The sequence below is a fragment of the Neolamprologus multifasciatus genome, chromosome 11, assembly GCF_963576455.1.
Source record: "Neolamprologus multifasciatus chromosome 11, fNeoMul1.2, whole genome shotgun sequence".
Classification (NCBI taxonomy): domain Eukaryota; kingdom Metazoa; phylum Chordata; class Actinopteri; order Cichliformes; family Cichlidae; genus Neolamprologus; species Neolamprologus multifasciatus.
The window spans coordinates 17658143-17680550 of NC_140449.1; the positions used below are offsets into that span (position 1 = coordinate 17658143).

The window sequence follows — 22408 nt, forward strand, 5'->3', positions numbered from 1 at the left end:
CCAAGTTCTTGTGGTTGTTATAACTCTAAATAAAAAATGCTAATAAATTTCAAATATAACATGACTATCACTTGAACCATTATAGCAAATGCCTTAACGGTCCACTTGAAAAAGTAAATCTTTTGGGCATTTTTTGGCCTTTAGAGTTCATTATTTGTTTTCACTTGCTCTAACTATACATGTCATGACTGGTTAACTTCGTGAGATAGAGAGTCATCCAGAACAGAACAGGAGAACAGTTACCATGAAGTCAAGTCTTAGGACAGTCAGTTAATTCCTCTGTTGACTTCTGCGCTTTGCAGGAGGTAGAGAATGAGAGTTGGGAGCATGATGTCCAGCCACAACTCCTGGATATGGATATTAAATACAAGAATTGCGTTTGGACAATCAACACCAGACTCCCTGTCAAGTTTTGGTTGAACAGTCACAGCAACCTTTAGGCTTGGGATTCAGTCTTGCAGTGGATGGTTTGATAAAATACCCTGGAAGATTAATTGAAACACATAGAAAGATAGCTATGATAAAATGTGCAGAGTTCTTTCAAAAATTTGTTGCCTGTCAGCAGACTGATAATTGAAATATAAGCCATGAGTAGAAATTTGGTATTGAACTCCTATATGCTTCAAAAATGTTTAAATAGAAAAAAAAATTTAAATCTGTGAACCAGCTTATTAATGAGTTAAAGTGAAAAAATGTATTATTCCAATACTTACATAATGCACCATCAACAATATAGTAATTATAGTCCCAGAGAAGTTGTTATTAATCATGTATCCATATGCACATGGAACATTAAGCTATTTTTTCTTACTTTTTGAGGGTGTTTTTAATAAATATTTCTAAGTCCGCTCTCCTCTGCATCCATCTTCCACTACTTCTCGTTCATTTTGCCTGTCCCTTGTCCCCCCTCTCTGTCTCTTCACCGATGTCCATCTCATTTCATGCAGGAGTGAGGTTACCTAAGAGACTGGGCTTCAATGAAGAAAATCTCCTTTTCTACAATTAACTGTGAAAGTGACAGAAGGGAGGGATCTGCATAGGGCTCCACACTAAGAGAAGGTATGGAGAGACAGGAAAGATAGGACAGTCAAAGGCAGGTAGTAAGACATGAAGACATGAAATTTTCTTACATTTGAATATCAAAAATATTGTCCAAATTGAAGTGTGTTTGCTGACCACATCTATGGATGAATTTTGGATAAACCTTGCACTACTTTGCAGAGGTTGCATTGATTAATTGCAATGTTTAGTTGCTATTTTAGATTTATTGAACATTATATGTATAGTTTTTAGACTAAATCACTAGATATATTTTTTGTTGTGTTACTTTCCACACACTCAGATTGCTTTGTAAGTTTCACATCTCACACTTGAATTGGGATTAGGCCAAATTAGGTTGCATTGCACTGATCGCAGTGGAAATGCATCATGTTCCACCATAATCTCTTAAAATTCAGAGGGAGTGACCAGTGGTTTAGGATGGAGAGATGTGCACAAAAGGGTGTGGCGTGGGAATGTTGCCAAAGGTCAGGAGTGAGGATGAAAGGTCAGGGGTCAGAGCCAGCTGGACAGCACACAAGAGGAGATGAGGGTGAGAAAAGGAGGGGAGGGAGTAGTCCACAGACTGATTGACTGACTGCGCCCAATTGGAACATTAACATTGAACTGATGGGAGACTCACTGACCAATGGCTGATCAGGGAAAACCTGTGACACACTTGTGTAATGATCCGTAGAATTGAGAAGTGACATGATTTTCATCTTGGATGCAAAAGCAGTTAAAAAAGATTTAGCAGTGAATTTCAAGCTGCTATTTACTGACTTTATGGAGTTATTGAAATCTACACTGCAAATGTTCTTAGATACCAATAAAACATAAACCAGTGCTAACATTTCTAGAAAGGTATTAGAAAATGTAATATTTGCAAATGAATGCATGTTTTCTATAATTTAGTAGATTAGCTGCTCATCGTGGTACATGCCTAATATCACTATTTGATTTTTAATGTTTTTTAATTGACAGCAGATATTGAAATTGAATTTTTTTTTTATTTCAGTCAACAACAACAGATTATAATTTTACATATTTTACATATATACATATATATATATATATATATATATATATATATATATATATATATATATATATATACATATATAATAAATTATAGTATCAAGCACAAGATATTTCCTGTGTTGTATGGTTTCATTTGTGATATCAAGGAGCTATATAAGGAGATACAATCATTTATAAATTGATAAAGAATAACACAGGTATTTGGAGGGATTATTTATTTACTTAAAAAAATAAGACATTTTGTTATGTATATAAAAACAGATAAACATACAAAACATACTATTTTGTATCAACTTCTTTGACATATGCAATTCTGCAATAGATAAAATTTATATACAGTTTATCATATTAAATATGGCTTCATCACGTCCTGCTTCCATGGTTTATCAATTCTCTGTGTACCTCAAGGGTAAAGGAAGGAGTGTGAACGTCTGTATTGCAGATCTTCTGAGTAACCACCGAATGTCAGGTCAGTGAGTGCAGCAGGCAGTATGGATCAGGGCCATACTGGGCTGACAAACTCGAGGCCCCAGCCAAGGGGGTCAACATGCAAATAGTAACCCCAAGTTGAAAGGCACATAGATGATCAATTTTCCCACATTTTTCCTGCTGCCCATAAATGTGAATGTGCACGCCTACAAAACAGAAACATTTTTTCTTTTGGGCGAGTGGGCGATCGTGGCTCAAGCCTTGTAATCGGAAGGTTGCTGGTTCAAGCCCCGGCTTGGACAGTCTCGGTCATTGTGTCCTTGGGCAAGACACTTCACCCGTTGCCTACTGGTGGCGGTCAGAGGGCCCGGTGGCACCAGTGTCCGGCAGCCTCGCCTCTGTCAGTGCGCCCCAGGATGGCTGTGGCTACAATGTAGCTTGCCATCACCAGTGTGTGAATGGGTGGATGACTGGATGTGTAAAGCGCTTTGGGGTCGCTATACAAATACAGGCCATTTACCATTTACTTTTTTTTCCTCTTGTTCGGCCGGCTGGGTGAGGGTGAGGGATTAAACGATGCCTGCTCTTGTAAATGACACATGTAGAAAATTTACATGTCATATTAATTAAATGCAAAGATTAAAAAACGTTTTCATATCTAATTAAATTCAATATTAACAACAGAGGAGGCAGCTGTATTTCAACAGAGATATGATGTCATAACTTAGCATTAAAACAATCAGGATCACAGCCCCCAAGGTTCACTGGATTGATGGTGTAACTGAACACAGCATGAATTTTAAACCAAGGGGTGCACATGTCAGTATAGGAAAATGTGTTAATTTTTTTCATACAGCACAATGAAAATGTTAACATTTTCATTACATTAAGGGGCACTGGCCCTCATTCATCAAGCACATGTGCTGCAGATAAAATTCAGTTTTTCTGTCTCTGGCAAACCTACCCACTGCTGCCCCCCAGTGGCCTCCATGGCACCACTAACAGCACTGCCATAATCCCTTTGAGGTCCTTCTCCTGGTAACCAGTTCTGGTAACAGCTAGACATTGACCTAATCCAGAACCAAAAATTAAATTGAACAGTGTAGCGTAGACCCAGCCACACATAGGATGATGTTGCATTCTTTGCCTTTTGAGCAACCTGGTCCTGTATGTTTTTGGTCTCAATGTCAGCAAGATCAAAATAATGTTTCCTGCAGTAACTCAGAGCTTCAATCCATGTCATGTTTTCTTGAATTAATACCATGTTTCCTTCTGGAAGAAAACGTGAAGAGAATTACTTAATTGCATAATTTGTAATGCAAAACAAAATCAAAGATGTGATATTTTAAACATACCTTGGTGCAAATTTTGACTGATTACACTGGCCGTTACGGTTGAGGAATGTGTGGTGTTCTGGGCTGAAGTCCCTATGTATGCTGTAGTGTTCAGGGTTGAAGTCTCTATGTATGCTGTAGTGTTCTGGCCTACAGTCCTTATGTGTTCAGTAGTGTTTTGGACCGAAGTCCCTGTGTATGCTGTAGTGTTTGGGGCTGAAGTCTCTATGTATGCTGTAGTGTTTGTGGTTGAAGTCTCTATGTATGCTGTAGTGTTTGTGGTTGAAGTCTCTATGTATGCTGTAGTGTTTGTGGTTGAAGTCTCTATGTATGCTGTAGTGTTTGTGGTTGAAGTCTCTATGTATGCTGTAGTGTTCTGGAATGAAGTCCCTATGTATGCTGTAGTGTTTGGGGTTGAAGTCTCTATGTATGCTGTAGTGTTCTGGGCTGAAGTCCCTATGTATGCTGTAGTGTTTGGGGTTGAAGTCTCTATGTATGCTGTAGTATTTGGGGTTGAAGTCTCTATGTATGCTGTAGTGTTTGGGGTTGAAGTCTCTATGTATGCTGTAGTGTTTGGGGCTGAAGTCTCTATGTATGCTGTAGTGTTTGGGGCTGAAGTCCCTATGTATGCTGTAGTGTTTGGGGCTGAAGTCTCTATGTATGCTGTAGTGTTTGGGGCTGAAGTCTCTATGTATGCTGTAGTGTTTGGGGTTGAAGTCTCTATGTATGCTGTAGTGTTTGGGGTTGAAGTCTCTATGTATGCTGTAGTGTTTGGGGCTGAAGTCTCTATGTATGCTGTAGTGTTTGGGGCTGAAGTCTCTATGTATGCTGTAGTGTTTGGGGCTGAAGTCCCTATGTATGCTGTAGTGTTTGGGGCTGAAGTCTCTATGTATGCTGTAGTGTTTGGGGCTGAAGTCTCTATGTATGCTGTAGTGTTTGGGGTTGAAGTCTCTATGTATGCTGTAGTGTTTGGGGTTGAAGTCTCTATGTATGCTGTAGTGTTTGGGGCTGAAGTCCCTATGTATGCTGTAGTATTTGGGGTTGAAGTCTCTATGTATGCTGTAGTGTTTGGGGTTGAAGTCTCTATGTATGCTGTAGTGTTTGGGGTTGAAGTCTCTATGTATGCTGTAGTGTTTGGGGCTGAAGTCCCTATGTATGCTGTAGTATTTGGGGTTGAAGTCTCTATGTATGCTGTAGTGTTTGGGGTTGAAGTCTCTATGTATGCTGTAGTGTTTGGGGTTGAAGTCTCTATGTATGCTGTAGGGTTCTGGGCTGAAGTCCCTATGTGTGCAGTAGTGTTTGGGGTTGAAGTCTCTATGTATGCTGTAGTGTTCTGGCCTGAAGTCCCTATGTGTTCAGTAGTGTTTTGGACCGAAGTCCCTATGTATGCTGTAGTATTCTGGAGCGAAGTCCCTATGTGTGCAGTAGTGTTTGGGGTTGAAGTCTCTATGTATGCTGTAGTGTTTGGGGCTGAAGTCCCTATGTATGCTGTAGTATTTGGGGTTGAAGTCTCTATGTATGCTGTAGTGTTTGGGGCTGAAGTCTCTATGTATGCTGTAGTGTTTGGGGTTGAAGTCTCTATGTATGCTGTAGTGTTTGGGGTTGAAGTCCCTATGTATGCAGTAGTGTTCTGGCCTGAAGTCCCTATGTGTTCAGTAGTGTTTTGGACCGAAGTCCCTATGTATGCTGTAGTATTTGGGGTTGAAGTCTCTATGTATGCTGTAGTGTTTGGGGTTGAAGTCTCTATGTATGCTGTAGTGTTTGGGGTTGAAGTCTCTATGTATGCTGTAGTGTTCTGGCCTGAAGTCTCATTTTGTATTGTAGTGTTTGGGGTTGAAATCCCTGCCTGTGTTGTTGAGATCTGGGCTGAAATTCCTCCCGGGGTTGTTAATATAGAGTCACCACCTGTAGTTAAATTCACAGTAGTTGCAGGAGGTGGCTGTGTCAAAGATGACATTTCTGTAGTTGTACTTTGGAGATGAGTACTTGATGTAGGTGACATAAACTCTGTGGTATTTGGTGTTCTCACTCCACCTGCAGCTGTTCCTTCTGTTGTGGTAATGGTGCTTGACTGTTTGGTAGCAGCAGCTGCAATCAAATTAATTTGAAGTACATTTTTCTCAATTACAGGCCACTGTCTATTGTGAATGGCAGTGTTGAAAATGATTTCCTTGATGTAAAAGTGAGTAATGAGTGGACAGATATAGATTGTTGTGTCTTGTGTAATAGAAAACAAAAAGTTATAATATAACTTTGCTGACATAGTAAATACATACAATTTATAAATAAATAACACAAACTTACCCCCACGGCAAACAAAATTGAGTTGGTTACTGCAGCTTTGCTCATTCCACTTCCCATTATCTTGAAATACTGCAGCAACACAATCCTGATTTGGAAGATAGCTGGGCTGAGAAGCTCTCCAGAAACGAAAAGATGAGTTACTTCCATCCGACCATTTCCAGGGGTCTTTGAACAGCCCAATCCAGACAGTTTGGGATGCAGACACGTTGAGCACTGCCATATTCTCTGCTTCAGAGTGTATGCTAACTAGATCAGATGGCAAGCCCTTGCAATGACTCCGAGCATCCCACCACGATTTGGACTCATTAACAAAAATGAAATCACCAGTATGTGTCCCTGTAATGTAATTAAATGTATTATTATTATTATTATTATTGTTATTATTGATCTCTGAAATAAATTATTGTAATTTTACTTACCTTGACAAACAAACTTTCTTAGAACTCCACAGGCACTGACAAACCACCCACCAAATTGATCCATTGCTGCACATTCTTCTTGATTATTTGTTATTACTTCTCCTAATTTCCACTTAAAAAAATCTGTTACTTGACCAGGCAAAGACCAATGCCACATCCACACAGCTCCGATCTCCAGTCCTATCCAAGTGTTTTCAGTTATATTTGAAGCTAAAGAAACCAGATTATTCATATCTTCTAAGTTGTAAATTGTTGCTAAATCAGTGTACATATCTCTGCAATAACTCTTGGCTTGTGTGTAGTTCTCAGTGACAGTAATAAGGTGAAAGTCTGAAGATCCCAGTGTGAAAAAGCAAAAAACTGTGGAAGTACAGAAAAAAATATTTCTTTTTTATCATGTTATGTTTAATCAAACTTTATATAACTAAATTTATATAAATTGTAAATACAAATGTATCATACTAACCTGACAAAAAAGTCAAATAAGCAGCAGAGGTCCTTTTCATTGTGGTTAGTCTATTGTTTTCAGTCATAATGACAAACTGCAAAGCAACAAGCCAAAAGATGTTACACGTATAATACTGCTCACCATATTGTCTGTTCTGATCAGCTGCTGCTCCTATAATGTGTAAGCAGTTTCAGGCAGCACAGTGTTTGCAGGAGGAATGCCACCTGGCTTGTTAACAGCCACCTTCTCACAAAATAACAAAAAGCAAAGCAGTTTTTCAAGTTTATTTTGATTGCCTGCATACTGTAGGCCATATGAGTTTTCTTGTTTGTTGAGATGAATTTATATGAGAATATTCACCAGGTAGGTCTAGAATGCAGGTGTCAATGTCTAGTTGTTCTAACTGAAATAAAACAAATGTGTTTTGCTTGTAAAATGTCCTGCAAATGGTACAAAAAAACTGAACCTCAGCTTATGAGGGTTTAGGAGGCAGTGCAACTAATTCACGAGAACAAAAGTGCAAGTCATTCTCCAGTCCAGGAGAAAAAACGTTGGACAAAAATGGTCTTTAGAGGAACAGAACACTGTGTTCAATATTTTGAATAGTGGAAAATATTACTGCACAAATAAATCACTGGTGCAAGAACAAGTTGTGCAATACTGTATATACCCCTTCCTTCTGTCAAAGGGAAAACATTCCAACTCTTTTTGTAGGTGTGGCTGTTTAAAACAGCTTGCTCAGATTCTTAAATAATAGCATGCCACAATTGGGCTACGCAAAAACCACACACAGTTTCTGGCTGAATTTACTACTGTTTACTTACATTTTTGTTTACCACTCCCCCTATCATACCCAAAACAATCACTCGCTTGTATTTGTGCAGGTATGAAATGTTCAGTGTTTCTTGAATGCATCACGGATGGCTCGTTTATATACCCTTTGATGTTGTGTATTTTTGGAGCGTAGTGTGCTGAATTTGATAACAGTATATATTGAGAAGATAGATATTATTTAAACTCAAATACTGCATACAATTATGACGCGATAACCGCCAACCAAATTAACTGTGATTAAATACTAAATCAAGCTGAACCTCTGCAGCAGGGGTGTCATATGACGGTGCTGTTATGGGTGGTCCCGTGGGACATTTTGGCTCAAGTCGATTGTGGCACTGAGCCATCATGGCCTGTAAACAACAACAGCTTCTGACCGAAGCAAACTGTGTCTGAGACTCGGCCTTTATCTAGAAGTGATTCTCAACAATGCTTCGAAGGTGTGTCTGGTATGTAATTCCAACCTTCCAACAACCATGAGGTAGTTGTGAACAGTCGCTTCCTTCGGGTATTACCCCTGAATCTAGCATCGAGCTAATGTTGGCTATATTAGCCGTAAATTAAGCTAACAAGCTAATCTTAGCAAATGCATGTCGAGCGGATTCATTTGCGGATTGTCGATTATTATGCAACATTTTTAGATGCGAAACAAGGTCTGTTTGCTATATCCCAGTTTTACAAAAAAAACTACAGAAGGTAGTATCACTTAGACGTGTGAAAACCAAAGCTAATGTTTGCTAATGTTGTTGTATAGCATGGATCTTTGAAGCCGAAGAGTTGCAGCTAACGAGCTATCGATAAAGGCAAACTCCGACATTGTCTATTTGTCGTAATTAGTTAGGCGTTGTAGTCTTTGCAGAATACGGACAACGAATTTGCTTTTTGTTCTAGTAAGGTCTAGTATGTACTTAATAGTGACTCGGCGGTAGCGCTACTGCGTACCTTTAGCAACATTTTGGCAAACATGAAATGCTAACGCACACTGATTAATGTAAGCAAATATTTGTACGTACAAACATTACCTGCCACGAGAATTCTTTCCCTTTTATTTGTCCAGTTTTTTGAGGAGGGGTGATTTGTTTGTTTTTGTTTTTGTTTTGTTTTGTTTGTTTGTTTGTTTTTTGGGGGGGGGGGGGTGAAGATTTTTGAGTTAAACTTAGCTAAATAAACGGACCTTTTTATGTTCAGTGATTTATGGTTATAGATTTGTACGTGGCCAGCTAACTCACTTATGGAAAATTGGTTTCTCTGCCACTTAATGCAATCGCAGCTATAAGACTGCCACTAATTTATTTCTGAAATGGGAGAAATAATGATATAATCTTGGCAAACTCTCAACATTTGAGAACTGAAAGACACCAAATTTGTAATGATTAACAAAATACCCCCCCTCGTTTTTTCCTTTTTCTTTCTTTTTTTTTTTTTGAGAAGTTGCAACCAAATCATGTTTGGCAACTTTAGCTCAAAATAATAATCGCCAAAGTCAGTCTCTGTTATCTTTTAATCAAGATAGATCAGAAAGGTTTGCATAGCTTATTATATCCCTTTTTTTTTTTATCACTTTCAGATTGATATCCTTCGAACGGGACGTTTTTCTTTTCAGCGGGCAGCTTACAAGCCATGTCCTCACAGCAACCTAACAGCTCAGCCTCCAACAGCCCCACCAGCATCTTAGGATCTCCGTTTTCAGTCATCAGTCCCTCACTTAACTCCCCAGTGGTGCCACACTCTCTGGGATTTGGACCTATCAGCAACAGTCAGGTAATTCATATGCATGAGGGTGTATGTATTGTACTGATGTCACAGTGCACTTAACTCTTATTTTTAAAACATGCATCCTCTATAGCCTGAGAGCCACGATGCTTGTTTAAACTGGGCCGAATATACACAGCCACTTAAGGTACATTGCAGTGGGAAAAAAAAAAACACTTTACTGACTATTTACATTACTCCACTTATAGAGGCATTTTTGAATAATGGCTCTTAACAGAAGGCGTTGTAAGCAAAAATGGTCACAGTTAGTGCTAATAACAAAAGGGCATTTGATTATGAAAATATTTCTGTATTTATGTGTAAAAATAAAAATAACTAAGAAATAGTGTCATAAGCTGTGTAGGATGCACCGCTGGATATTGCAGAGTAAAAGTTGTTAAATCCAGTAGCTGTGACTCTTAGTATTTCGCTGTTCACATGAATTATGCCATATTATGTGGAAAAATCAGAACAACATAAGATACCTTAATTAGTAGATATACATGAATAGGTGATGGTGAGAAACTCAAAGTTATAGTGTGAACTCAAAATTTGGAGGTTTTTAGTGTAGCACACGATCAATTTCATCTAGAAACAGCCATCAGGCTTTTGTCATCCATTTGGGGTATACGCGTTTTTTCCCAGTGACCAGAGCTAAATATCCATACTAATTATCCCAGTTTAAATGCACCCACGAAAGTAATAATGAGTCTTGTATCAATTTACCTTCTTGTGGATTTAATTTAGATATTTGAAGATATTTTTGAAGGAATAAACAGTGTTTTTGTTTTGTTTTTGGGGTTTTTCTGCCTAATTTTGACAGCCCCACCCTCCAGTTATTCAAATTGATGGAAAATGCTGTCTGGCCATTACATACAAATAATGACATTGTTACATTGTTTCCCTTGTTTTATTTGGTTGCAATCGTATCCAGATTTCATCTTCAGCGCCTATATCAGGGATGCACTCAGTCAGCAGCTCAGAAGACATCAAGCCTCCATTTGGCCTGAGGCCCATGCAGGCTCACAGCCCGGGAATAATGTTGTCTCAGAAACGACTGTGTGTCATCTGTGGGGACCGCTCTTCTGGTGAGTGAACTTAATCAGCTCAAGGTAAAGGACAGAAGTGAAACATCAGCCGACGAATATTTCAACCCATGATAACATTTTCATGTAGTGGATCTTACTTATTACGAATGATAGCAAAAAGTTTCTCATACTCATACATGCAGGTTGATGTTGTCTTCCTTCCAGTCTTCTCATTGGGCCGTAACGTTAGTTTTTTCCCCCCCCATTATGTTACAGGCAAGCACTATGGAGTGTACAGCTGTGAGGGTTGCAAAGGTTTCTTTAAACGAACTGTGCGAAAAGACCTGAGCTACACCTGCAGGGATAATAAAGAGTGCCTGGTTGACAAACGCCAGCGCAATCGCTGCCAGTACTGCCGCTACCAGAAGTGCCTGGCCATGGGAATGAAGAGGGAAGGTATGCAAAGTGTTAGAATATTGCCATAGAGAGCTTGTTTGGCAGTCAGACGGTTTAGCAACGCGTTTTGTTCTGACTTGTCTTACATGTAACTGTACCCACAGTGATAAGTCAAAATGTTGTATGTTAGCGATAAAAAAAAAAACTAGCTGTGAATGAAAATTTCATGAAGTTATTAATTATACAGAGTTAAGCCTAAATAAAACAGTTTAAGTAAATGTGGACTATTGATAACATACATTAGGACAGACAGGTTTGTTGGGGCTGGTGCAACTAACCTGTCTCCAATTCAAATCTTTCTCCATCTTTCACTAGCAATCAAACTTGTAAAGGACATAACAGAAGATGGAAAAGTTGAAGGATGGATGAGTATGACATTGAATTCTTGAGGATACTGTATTTTAATGTCACATGGAGAATTAGAAATTGCTAGAAATGCAAAGTTCATGACATTTGTGTGTGAATTTGACCTGGGAATGATGGAGAGTGATGACTGCTGTGGTGTACTGCCAAATGTAGTATGTGGCACGTATGTGGTCTAATAAACAGTAATCCAAGGAGTTCTAATTTTGGTTGCTGTTAAGGGCACAGATCGGATTCGTATAGCTGCAGTTTTCAGTGTATGATTGCCTAGTGATAATGGCAGATTATCCCTCAGTGTCAGCATTTTAAGAAGAGTCCTGGCTTGTGTTGCTTATACTGCTTCAAAATGACTTAAGTTTTAAGTAATATAATACCAATACAACAATTCATAGTCAGTTTTGAAAATTCTGAAAAAAAGGGGCAGGAGGAGGAGCATGTGTGAAAACCTTCAAATTAACTTGCACGGCTGCTTGACTGCTTTAAATAGAGAAAGATTATTTTAAGTTGGTCCAAAACATTCTTTTTGTTTTTGGGTTCAAAGGCTTGTATTTGTATGTTTATGCTTAGCTTCATTCTTGTGCTACATAAACCACTCTGTACTGAGCTTCCACTGGTGAACATCCACACAGATATTATATAGAGTTGAGTTCTGATTTGACCCTAAGGTTCTGAGCAGAAAACCCTAATTTATTTATAGTTTGAACTTGAATGAACATCTGGTTGTACACATTAATACACAACAGTAGATAATTGTGTTTCATTTCCACTGTAAATTAGATCCAGTGAACTTGTCGTCATCTTTAAAACATGATGTCTAACCAGATTCTTTACTTTGGCTTTGAACACTGTGAGTCATATTCTTCAGCATGCACTAAAAACAAATATGTTGCACCGCGTTCTTTAATTTTTGCAATGTGACTAAAAGAAAATTAAGCATGTCTCAGACTGATGCTGAAAAACTAGTTCATGCATTTATTATATGTAGGCTGGGCTATTGTTATTCATTATCCTCATCTCACACTAAATACTCCCAGAAAGGCCTCGTGTAATTCCAAAACACAGCAGTGTGAGTGCTAACTGGGACTAAAAATATTTCTCTCATATTAGATTTTCTTCATTGCCTTCTTGTTGAATCCAGAATTGAATTTAAAATCCTTCTCATATACAAAGTTTTGAATGATCATTTCCCATCATATACCGCCCCACCCTGGAGTTTCTGAAAGTAAAATGGGAGACAGAGCTTCAGCTATCAGGCTGTAAAACCAGCTCCCAGTTTGTACTGGGGAGACAAATGCCTATTCTTTTAAGATTAGATTTAAAACTTTCCCTTTTGATCAAGTTTATAGCTGGGGCTAGAACCCTCTCTTAGTTATGCTGCAGTAGGCTTAGGCTGCTGGGGAATTTAGGCCCTGAATCTTTCTTCTTTTCATTTTGTGTGTTTATACATCACTGTTGCATTTAGAGGTTTCAACCAGCAGCAGTAATTATTAAACTGTGGCTCCCTCCCACGGTGTGGCTTCTTTGCTTTCTCCCTCTGCTCCCAATCTTTGTCCTCAACCTGCACTTTGGTGCCTCCGCTCACCCCCAACCAGTCGCAGCAGGTGGGGGTGAAGCTGGTTGTGCCAAAGGATTACTTCCTTTTAAAAAGGAGTTTTTCCTTCCCAGTGTCACCAAGGGCTTGCTAACAGGGGGTCGACTGATTCTTTGGGTTTCCTTTGTAAAACTGTAGGGTCTTTAACCTACAGTATAAAGAGCCTTGATGCGACTGTTGTTTTGATTTAGTACTACATAAATAAGATAAAGTAAAATTCAGTTGAATTTTACCACTCAGTTAAAATTGATAACAATTCACTACATTAAAAGTCATATACATCTATATTGCTCTTACTAAGTTTTGTCTGTATAGCAGACTTTCTCAGTGCATCAGAAAATGATTGCACATAGTCAGAACACTTTGCATATTAACTCTTACAAGCATCATTGATGGTCTGTTTGTGTGTTTTGTGTGATGCAGCGGTACAAGAGGAACGACAGAGGAACCGAGAGCGGGAAGGCGAGCTGGAATTCAGTGTTGGAGTGAATGACGAGATGCCTGTGGAGAAGATCTTGGAGGCAGAGACGGCTGTGGAGCAAAAGACTGAGCTTCACTCAGACGGAGGCTCTGCAGGAAACTCAGTGAGTGGTTGGAACGTAAATGCATTTACATGGCAGCACTATAAGCAGAATGATAGCTATGTTTATTAAGATGAAAGCTTACAGAAATTTCTGGAAGCATTGATTGTCTTTTTTTGTTTTGTTTCAGCCACATGATGCTGTTAGCAACATCTGTCAGACTGCAGACAAACAGCTGTTTGCCCTGGTGGAGTGGGCAAAGAGAATCCCTCATTTCTCTGAACTGCCCCTTGATGATCAGGTCATCCTTCTGCGTGCAGGTATGAACAAGCACACACAAGTGATCTGATCAGCTTTGATGTTATAAGTTTATCAAAGGCACCTTACAGTATTCTTCTGAAATGGCCAAAGACGTCCTTTTATGCTGGTTATTGTAATTCTTAACATACAGTTACATTGCTATCTAAGTTATTGTTGTTTGGAGCCGTTTAATTATATTTGTGTATTTGAATACTCTATAAATTGCATACCTTGCAAAAAATTGCAAAATCGCAATAGATTGCATATCCTATAAAACTAAGCAGTGCTAAGAATTAGTGTACGAGAATGTCTAGTAAAACAAAGTGTAGAGGAAACTTAAAAGGCTGTGAGTTAATGACCACATTTCTGCAAATAGAAAATATTTTTGAAGTAGTGACTGTTCCTAACTCCGGTTGTTATGTGTCTGGTGATGCCCCAGAAGGGTTTTTGGGTTTTTTTGCCCAGAAAGGAAAGTGGCAATAACAACTTTTTTTTCCCATGCCACAGTGGTTCAGAACCCTGAGGACATAAATCTCACAGCAGCGGGGATGGTGTATGCAGTTGCACTAAACTGTCTTTGTATTATTGCCTTCAACTTAAGGGAGAAAGGACTCTGAGACACATGAGTCTTTGTTTTAAATGTCATGATGAATTAAAATCTTATTGCTTTTTACATATCTGTGTGTAAATGGACTTAATTTCTCAGGGTGGAATGAGCTTCTGATCGCCTCGTTCTCCCATCGTTCCATTCCTTTGAAGGATGGAGTTCTTCTTGCCTCTGAGCTACAGCGCGATAACGCACACAGTGCGGGAGTTGGAGCCATTTTTGACAGGTACATTGATGGAAGTAAAGAATTGCCAGGATACAAACATATAAGCTGCACTTGACTGCAATGATTTGTGTTATAAAAATGTATTGTCTAATTTGACTTTTGTTTTTGATACAGAGAAAGTGTGCAGAGCGCAGAGGTTGGCGCCATATTTGATAGGTACATTTCCTCTTGTTGTTCCGAGTGTCTTACACAGTGTAGGCTCAGTGTTTTTGTTTAATGCTTTGAAACCTTGCATTTTTTTTTCAGAGTTCTCACTGAGCTCGTCAATAAGATGAGAGATATGCAAATGGATAAAATAGAGCTGGGCTGCCTTCGAGCCATTGTCCTGTTTAACCCAGGTACTTAACATGGAAGAAATTAGAAACATTTAACTATTTCTTCAAAAAATGTTTTGGGCTTTTTTAATTTTCTGCATTCTTCATGTAGATGCTAAAGGGCTCTCCAACACCGGTGAGGTGGAGCTCCTCAGAGAAAAGGTCTATGCATCATTGGAAGCTTACTGCAAACAGAAATATCCAGAGCAGCAAGGAAGGTAATGGTCCTCTGCTGTAACAGTCTTGGTTGTATTCCTGTCTCGTACATTTTGATCTTGTTAAGTGAGATGATATCCTCTCTGTTCCCTGCAGGTTTGCTAAGCTCCTCCTTCGACTGCCAGCACTGCGATCTATTGGCTTGAAGTGCTTGGAGCATCTTTTCTTCTTCAAGCTGATCGGTGACACACCTATTGACACTTTCCTAATGGAAATGCTTGAAGCTCCCCATCAGTTGTCTTAGATAAGAAGCGTGTACTGTGGTTAGATAGCTGAAGCCTGGGCAGCGGGCGTGGGACTGGAGTGGCACTTTAAGTTCTTTGAAGATTTGTCGATTTGTCTCACTGCTGTCTGCGTTACACTTCTTTTTAGTGCAGCACAGATTTGCGCTTTAGACCAAACCCAAGGCTTGGCATGATCTACAAGCTGGTGCTATATGTTTAATTAACTTCATGTGTAACTATGGGTAAACACAAGTATCTTTTGAAAATATAAACATTTACATATTTCCCTCACAGGATAAACTATAATTTGGATATACATTTTTGTATAAACTTTTTAGACACCTCAGATTTTAAGATTGTTGTTTCTCCAAATGATGGGATACATGAGAGGACGGCAACCAGATTCTTTTCTTAACGCGTTAACGACGCACCCTTTTTATAAATTTACACTCAACTCAGATCTAAAAGTGCATTATTGTACCAAACGACAGCTTCAAGTTTACTTGTATCCATTGCACATGATAAAATCCAGCAGTGACCCTGAGACAGAAGACAAGTGAGCAGTTGAAACTGTCAGGCCAGACTCGTACTGCTCATCAGGGTCAGCTTTATGTGTCTCATATACATATATATGCAGAGTGTTGTTTACTTTGCCATTTAAAAGAATAATTATGTTGGGGTTAATGATTAGACTTTTCTGCACATTTGCAACGTGCTGTTTCTAAACCATACATTTAACAAATGCCTGACCTCTGAATGGTCAAGTGTTTGTCTTTTGGTGCTATTTCAGAGATGATTATTGGCGCAGATGCACACCAAACCACAAACCTATGAATATATGCAAAGCTAAAAATTCTTTTGTCAATCTTTGTTTAAAATGTAGCAATACAAAATGTTAAACTAGGTAAGCCTGTCAGTTTTTCAGGGGTTTTACAAAGAAAATTATGTCCTGTGGAAAGGGAAGACTCCATTTTGTAATTTATCTTCACAAATCTAAGGTACTGTGCAAAAGTAATTGTTCAGGGACAGTGTATATTGCTAAATTTGAACTATGATCAGGAAATACAAATTCTATAATTCTTATTTACCCTTTTTTCTGTTTTCAGCTAGTATAAAGCAGAACGTGTCTTGGGTTGCACTGGATTTGCTGAGACAGTTTCGGCTTCTTTTATTTTTCTTCTTTTTTGAATGCTTGTTTTTCCTACCTATCCTTTTTTTAGATAGCTGTCTTCATCATCGTGATGTCTCTGCATTATATTGCAAGCAAACAATAATCGCATTTAGCTCCATACCACCTGTGAACAGACATGAATTTTAAGTCCAGATGAGTTGGCCGTATGTAAACACCAGCTGTAATGGTAAATGTGTCACTGACATCTGTATGCTCTTGAACATAAAAGTGACTTGAAACATGGGTTGTGTGGACTAAAAATAAACAGGCTTAAGTTTTTCTTTCACATGCTTTGTCTGGTCTAAACGTGACTTATTTATTTTTGTATTCATAGAAGAAAAGGTGGCAGAAAGAAGTTGGGATGACAAAAAAAAATGCATTTTGCCTTTTTATTGTAGTTGTTACATAGTTTTTGCTGTGGGTATAGATGCAATTGAAGCCTTGGTAGTAAAGCACTTTAGTCCAAGTTCCACAGTGATGTTATGGCACAGGCAGCAGTGTGTGATGGGCTAATGATAAAAATATAAGTGCAATGAAATCAAAGGCTTCCATCTGGATTCTACTGGAGTAACTGGTAAAGCCGATCGCTGGGTGTTCATGTTACAGTCTGAAGTGAAAATCCTACAGCTCTGAGAACCAAAGTGAAACCACCTCCTGGATTAAGCAGAAGTGTCACTTTCTTTTAAAACCATGCATGGCTTGGTTTTCTTAAATTATATTTTGAATAACACTGCTTTTAGTCTATAATACACTATTCTACACATGGAGCAAAAAAAAAAAAAAGACAGTCATGACATGTACATCTGTTTACAACATTCCCCTGTATTGCTTCAAACATGTTTTTGCTCTTGAAAAGTCAGTACAACCCGGGAAACGCACTGAGCTCCCAGCTCCTCCTGTAACTTCAGTTTTACTAAGTGGCATGCTACACATCGAGTCTAAGGTGCTGAAAAGGTTCCAGTCAATTCAAAACAAAATAAAATTGGAGTGCTCATTTGATTTTTTTTATGCAGATTTATCTTCTCAATGGCTATGTTTCCATCACAGTGAAAATTAAAAGTGAATAGAGATCATATTATGAATTCAGTCAAGGCCATTCCAAATTGATTAACAGCACGTGGACCTCTAAAATATTCAGTTCAGTACAGATTTTGATGTTTTAAAAAGTCTATAAATTAAAACATTTTATGTGCTTCCTAACTAATAATTATAAATGTGCCCCCTGATGTTTTGCATTCATTGAGAATTAAAAAAATACACCCCACATGCCCTGAAAATGGCAAAAATGGCCTGATCTCTCTCTCTCTATAATTTTACCTACACTATGAATGGAGTGAACCTAAGTGAATCTTACAATAAGGCAACAGGATAACAGCTAATGTGCATAGCCAATCCTTAAGTTGTCATAAATATGTTAAAGCTATCTTCATAAACTACTTGATCCAAGACATAGCATGGAACCAAAAAAAGTAATTCTGCCATGACAAGTTTAAAAACACTGGTTAAAAATAAATCACAGCTCAAGAACGATCTACACTGCAATATTAACCTCTGCTCCCTCCCTGCCCCACAGACCACACATCTGTAGCAACATTTTCGTTATTATATGTCCCTGAAAACATCTTAATAAATAGCTGTCTCTGAAAGGCACTCTGAAATGTGCAGCTCATAGTCTCTACAAAATAAAACGAAATAAAAAACTCTGTGAAGATTGCTCACTTGTACTTCACCTCACTCCAAGTGTTTCCAGCTGTTCATCGGTGAGAATAGATTACGACGGTGACGATGCGACTTCAGTTCAAACTATAAATGTTTGCATCATTAGCATTAGTCTGAAACTAGTGGGATCGCCAGTCAAACCTGTAACGGAGCTGTTGGCAATCGCCTTTCTCTCTCTCTTCATATCAACTTTAAAAAATATCTGCGCCGTTTCTCTGATAAATTCCTTCTTATCTAGTAAACTAATGCACGCTTGCCTTGGATATGTTGACTTTGATTAAATATTTAAAAACTGTGCTACTGCTGAATTGCTGGTTAACTGCTGAGTATGTTCTCAGATTCAGATGTCTGAATGGTTAATCAGTGTCGAGGATCTCACTTTCCTTTGAGACCCAACTTTTACATCCAGTGCAATTGTTCCTTATTTGAGCACCTTCTTGAGCAAAACGAAACACAAAACTACCACAGTAGTATATAACAAAATAACCCTCTGCACAAGGCCATCTATTCAATAGATGAAATGTCTTTTTTTGTCACGAAAGCTCCTGGGCTGAAACTAAACCCAAACACATTTATTTGAACTGATTTTCTAGCCCTCTCAATTCACTGAAGGCCACGGGGATTAAACTGCCAACTGTTTTGACTCCCTCGGCCTTAAAAAAACCAAACATTTCTGCAGGTGTTTGTATGCAATATCACATTCAAAGCGTAACTGTGATGAAGCCTTATGAAAGCAAATCATGTGTAAACTGTGTTTAACCGGCAAGGGCAAAGCTTAGTGGTTTTAATGCAGCACGCCGTTTCTGCTCCCTCTGCCCATCCGTTCAGGAATAAAATCCTGTTCACCCTTCTCTTTCGTTAGGAAGCACTTGGTCAAGTCCAGACATACAAAGATGAGATCAACTCATCAAAGCTGGGGTTGGGGAGGGGGATTTTAGTGCCAAACCGGAGCAGAGTAGGCTGACGGGTTGGGTCTTTATGTCCTTATGGGGGGTTTGGGGCAGTGAAAGGGCTTCCAGATAGCGTGGTGTCCCGTGGGGGTCCAGCTCACACTTGCATCTCCGAACCATTAGACAAGCCAAGAGCGTTTGCCTCCTCTGTTGTCAAACCGTTCCTCAGTGTCCTCCTCACTGTGCACACAAGAGGAAAATTCAGAAAGAGTGGAAACATAATCGCCTATCATGGAAAAAGTGTTTTGTTTTTTTGCATTATATTAGTTTACATATGGAGCTGATTGGAGCTTTCGGCTCTGTGTATGATAAGAAATGAGGTAGCTCGCCCAATATTTGACACCACTCACATGATTTTCGATTGGCTCGGGATCGTCTCCTCTCTCGCGGCTGCGTCCGCTGGCTGGGCCCCTGAGTGGCTGACCTGACAATCCTCTCCATGATCTCGTCTGCTGTGTCATCTGTGCAGTTTACTGGGTCGTCGTTGGCAGAGCACCATGGGGCAACACGACCTAAAACAACACAGTCAAAATGGGTAAGCGAAACGTCTGATGGTACCAAGGTAATAGCATCTCATAATATTCTTTAAAGTCATTTAGTTAAACTACAAGCAGGCTTAACGACAGACTTGATAACCTGTAATTGTAGTTATTTCTGAATTCAATTAACTAAACTTGAGGCATGTGGCTCTGTAAATCTCAGAAATAGCATGTCTGAGCAGATATTTGAACTCAGTAGCATTACCTTGGCCTGTAGTACTAATGCAAATCGTTTTTGATAGTACTTTTAGTTTGCATGCTTACTTTCAGCAAATGTTGCTACAACATTTAGCAACATCTTGTAAACAGGATGTCATAATAGGCCCTTGAAAAGCCTTCAGCTGGCATTTTGGATCAGCTGAAGTAAACGTAAAACAGGAAGATGTTCTGCTCCTCTTTTATGTCACGCTCACTTTCCTCCCACAACCCTCCCTCAGCCTGGTTTTACCAGTTTATTTGTGTTTAAAAAAAGTCTTCGTCCTCTATACGCTTTGTCACTGAGGATCACCAAATAATTTGTATACCTCTCCTTAATTTTGTAGTCTGTGCCATGTAATATAAAGCCCCTTCACTATTGTGAATTGGTCTTATGTAAATAACATTTATTTGTAAAATCTAAAACTTAACTAAAAATTCATGGATGACCATTCTCTACTATAACTTCTCCCCCCGATAACTGAATTGTTGCTTACTGCCTTGAAATGACTGATTAAAAATGAACTGAAAAATAATAATAAGCCATCTGCCTTGGCTGGTTGGGGGTGAGCAGAGGCACCAAAGTGGTGTATAAACATAGAGATTGAAGAGATTTGCTGCTACATTGCTAAATAGTCCTAATTAAACTTCTACCTAAGGTTTTAGGTAGAATTCCTTCAATAAAGATGAAACAACTGTTACTGTGTTTGACTTGAATAATGCAAATCTAGTTTTCTGGATGGCAGTGGTAAAAATAAGGAAATATTTAAAAGTGTAAAAGCATAAGAAGAACCTCTGGTGCTACTGGCTCTGGTGCGTGTTCGAAGGCCCGGCACTGTGGATGTTCCACTCTCTCCACCCTGCAGGCTACTTTTTAGGACGGCCTTCATGTTCTCGTGTTCTGCTGCATCTTCGGCACTCTGGACACTCTGAGGCTGACTCTCCGGTTTGTCTGAAGGGGCTCCACCAAATTTACCACTCTACAGCAACAGACGGGCACATGAGATTGTGTTAGCGGTATAATGTGACTCAACTCCATGCTCTGAGACCTTTTACATATGAAAGTCGTCACACAGGTATACCTTTACAGGTGACAGTGCTTTCTAACCTAAAACAGGAGCGGTTAGGCATTTCAAACACTCCACCCACAACTCTGAGATACAATCTTTTTTCTCCCTCAAGACTGGTTCTTGAAACAATGCTGACATGCCGGGTTCAAGAATTTCATTATATTTCACCTGTGAGTTGTTCAAGTTAGATTCAATCAACAGAACATATCATGCAGACACTTCTTTCTGTCCATCGAGTTTCCTCATTCACGCTCGGTCTCTCTTACACACACAGCCTGTCAGTGTCACAATCGACTCTGTTTTTGTTAATCCTGATTTACAACACTTGGTGTTTTCCAAAGTTACACAGCGTGTCTAAAAAAACAGGGTTAAATGCAAACACCCATGCACTTGTCTGCAAACACAATTACCTCACTATCATTGTCATCTTCACTCTATGGAAAAAAAAAATTGTAAAAATTTAATTTTTGCAGACTTTAAAATAATAGTATAAGTTTTTATATACGAGTTTTAAGATAAGACAGTGGTACAGTCTTGTCACCTAATTTTTAGGAAGAAAGCAAATACCAGAAGTCCTTAAATATTTAAACACGTTCTTTTTAATACCTGCATTTTTGTGAGACTTTCATCTCCTAGAACAGGAATGCCAAACTCATTTTACATCTTGGGCCATAATTAAGCCCACTTTTATCTTAAGTGAGCCAGAATGGTGGAAATACCCTTTCTGTCAGTGTAAATTAGTTTAACTGTGCATTTAATTGCTGAGATATGCCAATATAAGAAAAAGAAATGCAGTGTTAATATCTCAGTTTTTCAACATGATGAAGAAATGCTGTTGTAGTTATTGAAAGAAATGAGTCAGGATGACTCTTTGGGCTTAAATTATACAGAATAAATATATAAAATTACAGAAAAGTCTGGTAGCTCAGTATTAAGTGAAACGATTTGCTAATTCACAGAAAATGCCCTGTTTTACTTATTTATTCTACTGCTGACACATTGTGAAATAAAATAGAAATGTTTATAGTAGATAAAATTACTATAGACTTCCCTGTCATGGTTTCCTGTCAACTTTTTATCAATTACTTTCTTACTGCAGCATGAATGGCTTTGGTCTGAGGTGTTTATCAGTAGGAAAAGCTGTACAAGTCCTAAAAATACAGTTAAAAGTCTAAAAACTTATTCCATCCTTTACATTTTCCGAATATGTCCAATGGGTCGGATTGGATTGTCTGCCGGGCTGATTCTGGGCCCCGGGCCTTATGTTTCACACCCCTGTCCTGCACCATAAAATTGTCACTGCAGATTCAAGCTGTGGA

At 38.8% G+C, this 22408-nt stretch overlaps 3 protein-coding genes across 11 annotated transcripts in view; 1 reads left to right on the top strand and 2 right to left on the bottom strand.

The window, feature by feature from the left end:
• Positions 1 to 2168: 2168 nt before the first annotated feature.
• Positions 2169 to 8045, bottom strand: LOC146508126 (C-type mannose receptor 2-like). 3 transcript variants are annotated; one of them, XM_085176922.1, is made up of 5 exons: positions 7032 to 8045; positions 6566 to 6925; positions 6147 to 6482; positions 3864 to 5930; positions 2169 to 3777 (listed from the first exon to the last, which is right to left on the bottom strand). In XM_085176922.1, the coding sequence occupies exons 1-5, from the start codon at positions 7096 to 7098 to the stop codon at positions 3419 to 3421; spliced, it is 3189 nt and encodes a 1062-aa protein (XP_085033048.1). In that variant the 5' UTR covers positions 7099 to 8045; the 3' UTR covers positions 2169 to 3418. The 3 variants fall into 3 exon arrangements, with proteins under 3 accessions (XP_085033048.1, XP_085033047.1, XP_085033049.1); XM_085176921.1 differs by having other exon boundaries at positions 2169 to 3780; XM_085176923.1 differs by lacking the exon at positions 3864 to 5930 and having other exon boundaries at positions 2169 to 3780.
• A 98-nt stretch (positions 8046 to 8143) lies between these two features.
• On the top strand, positions 8144 to 16902 carry LOC146508127 (retinoic acid receptor RXR-beta-A-like). Of its 5 annotated transcripts, none has more exons than XM_085176924.1 (12): positions 8144 to 8296; positions 9415 to 9608; positions 10534 to 10687; positions 10904 to 11083; positions 11399 to 11452; positions 13461 to 13621; positions 13749 to 13878; positions 14565 to 14691; positions 14806 to 14847; positions 14938 to 15029; positions 15118 to 15223; positions 15318 to 16902. In XM_085176924.1, exons 2-12 carry the CDS (start codon positions 9468 to 9470, stop codon positions 15463 to 15465), a joined length of 1335 nt encoding a protein of 444 aa, XP_085033050.1. In that variant the 5' UTR covers positions 8144 to 8296; positions 9415 to 9467; the 3' UTR covers positions 15466 to 16902. The 5 variants fall into 5 exon arrangements, with proteins under 5 accessions (XP_085033050.1, XP_085033054.1, XP_085033051.1 ...); XM_085176925.1 differs by having other exon boundaries at positions 8154 to 8287; XM_085176926.1 differs by lacking the exon at positions 8144 to 8296 and adding an exon at positions 8362 to 8500.
• fhod3b (formin homology 2 domain containing 3b) overlaps positions 16609 to 22408 on the bottom strand; it is a 91617-nt gene continuing 85817 nt past the window's right edge. For 2 of the 3 annotated variants that reach the window (XM_085176917.1, XM_085176918.1), the window contains 4 exons: positions 21500 to 21523; positions 20813 to 20999; positions 19636 to 19797; positions 16609 to 19465 (listed from right to left, as the gene is read on the bottom strand). In XM_085176917.1, coding sequence (XP_085033043.1) covers positions 19383 to 19465; positions 19636 to 19797; positions 20813 to 20999; positions 21500 to 21523 — 456 coding nt within the window. In that variant the 3' untranslated portion in view covers positions 16609 to 19382. The remainder of the gene's footprint in view (positions 19466 to 19635; positions 19798 to 20812; positions 21000 to 21499; positions 21524 to 22408) is intronic. The other variant, XM_085176919.1, reaches the window with a different exon arrangement.

Bases quoted from the DNA above. Each gene is read 5' to 3' on its own strand.
- LOC146508126 (XM_085176921.1), bottom strand. From the start codon at position 7,098: ATGACTGAAAACAATAGACTAACCACAATGAAAAGGACCTCTGCTGCT. The intron at 5,931-6,146 runs GTAAGTTTGTGT...ATTTGATTGCAG, and splicing joins CAATTTTGTTTGCCGTGGGG to CTGCTGCTACCAAACAGTCA. The intron at 3,781-3,863 runs GTATGTTTAAAA...GTTTTCTTCCAG, and splicing joins CAGTCAAAATTTGCACCAAG to AAGGAAACATGGTATTAATT.
- LOC146508127 (XM_085176924.1), top strand. From the start codon at position 9,468: ATGTCCTCACAGCAACCTAACAGCTCAGCCTCCAACAGCCCCACCAGC. The intron at 15,030-15,117 runs GTACTTAACATG...TTCTTCATGTAG, and splicing joins CATTGTCCTGTTTAACCCAG to ATGCTAAAGGGCTCTCCAAC. The intron at 15,224-15,317 runs GTAATGGTCCTC...TGTTCCCTGCAG, and splicing joins TATCCAGAGCAGCAAGGAAG to GTTTGCTAAGCTCCTCCTTC.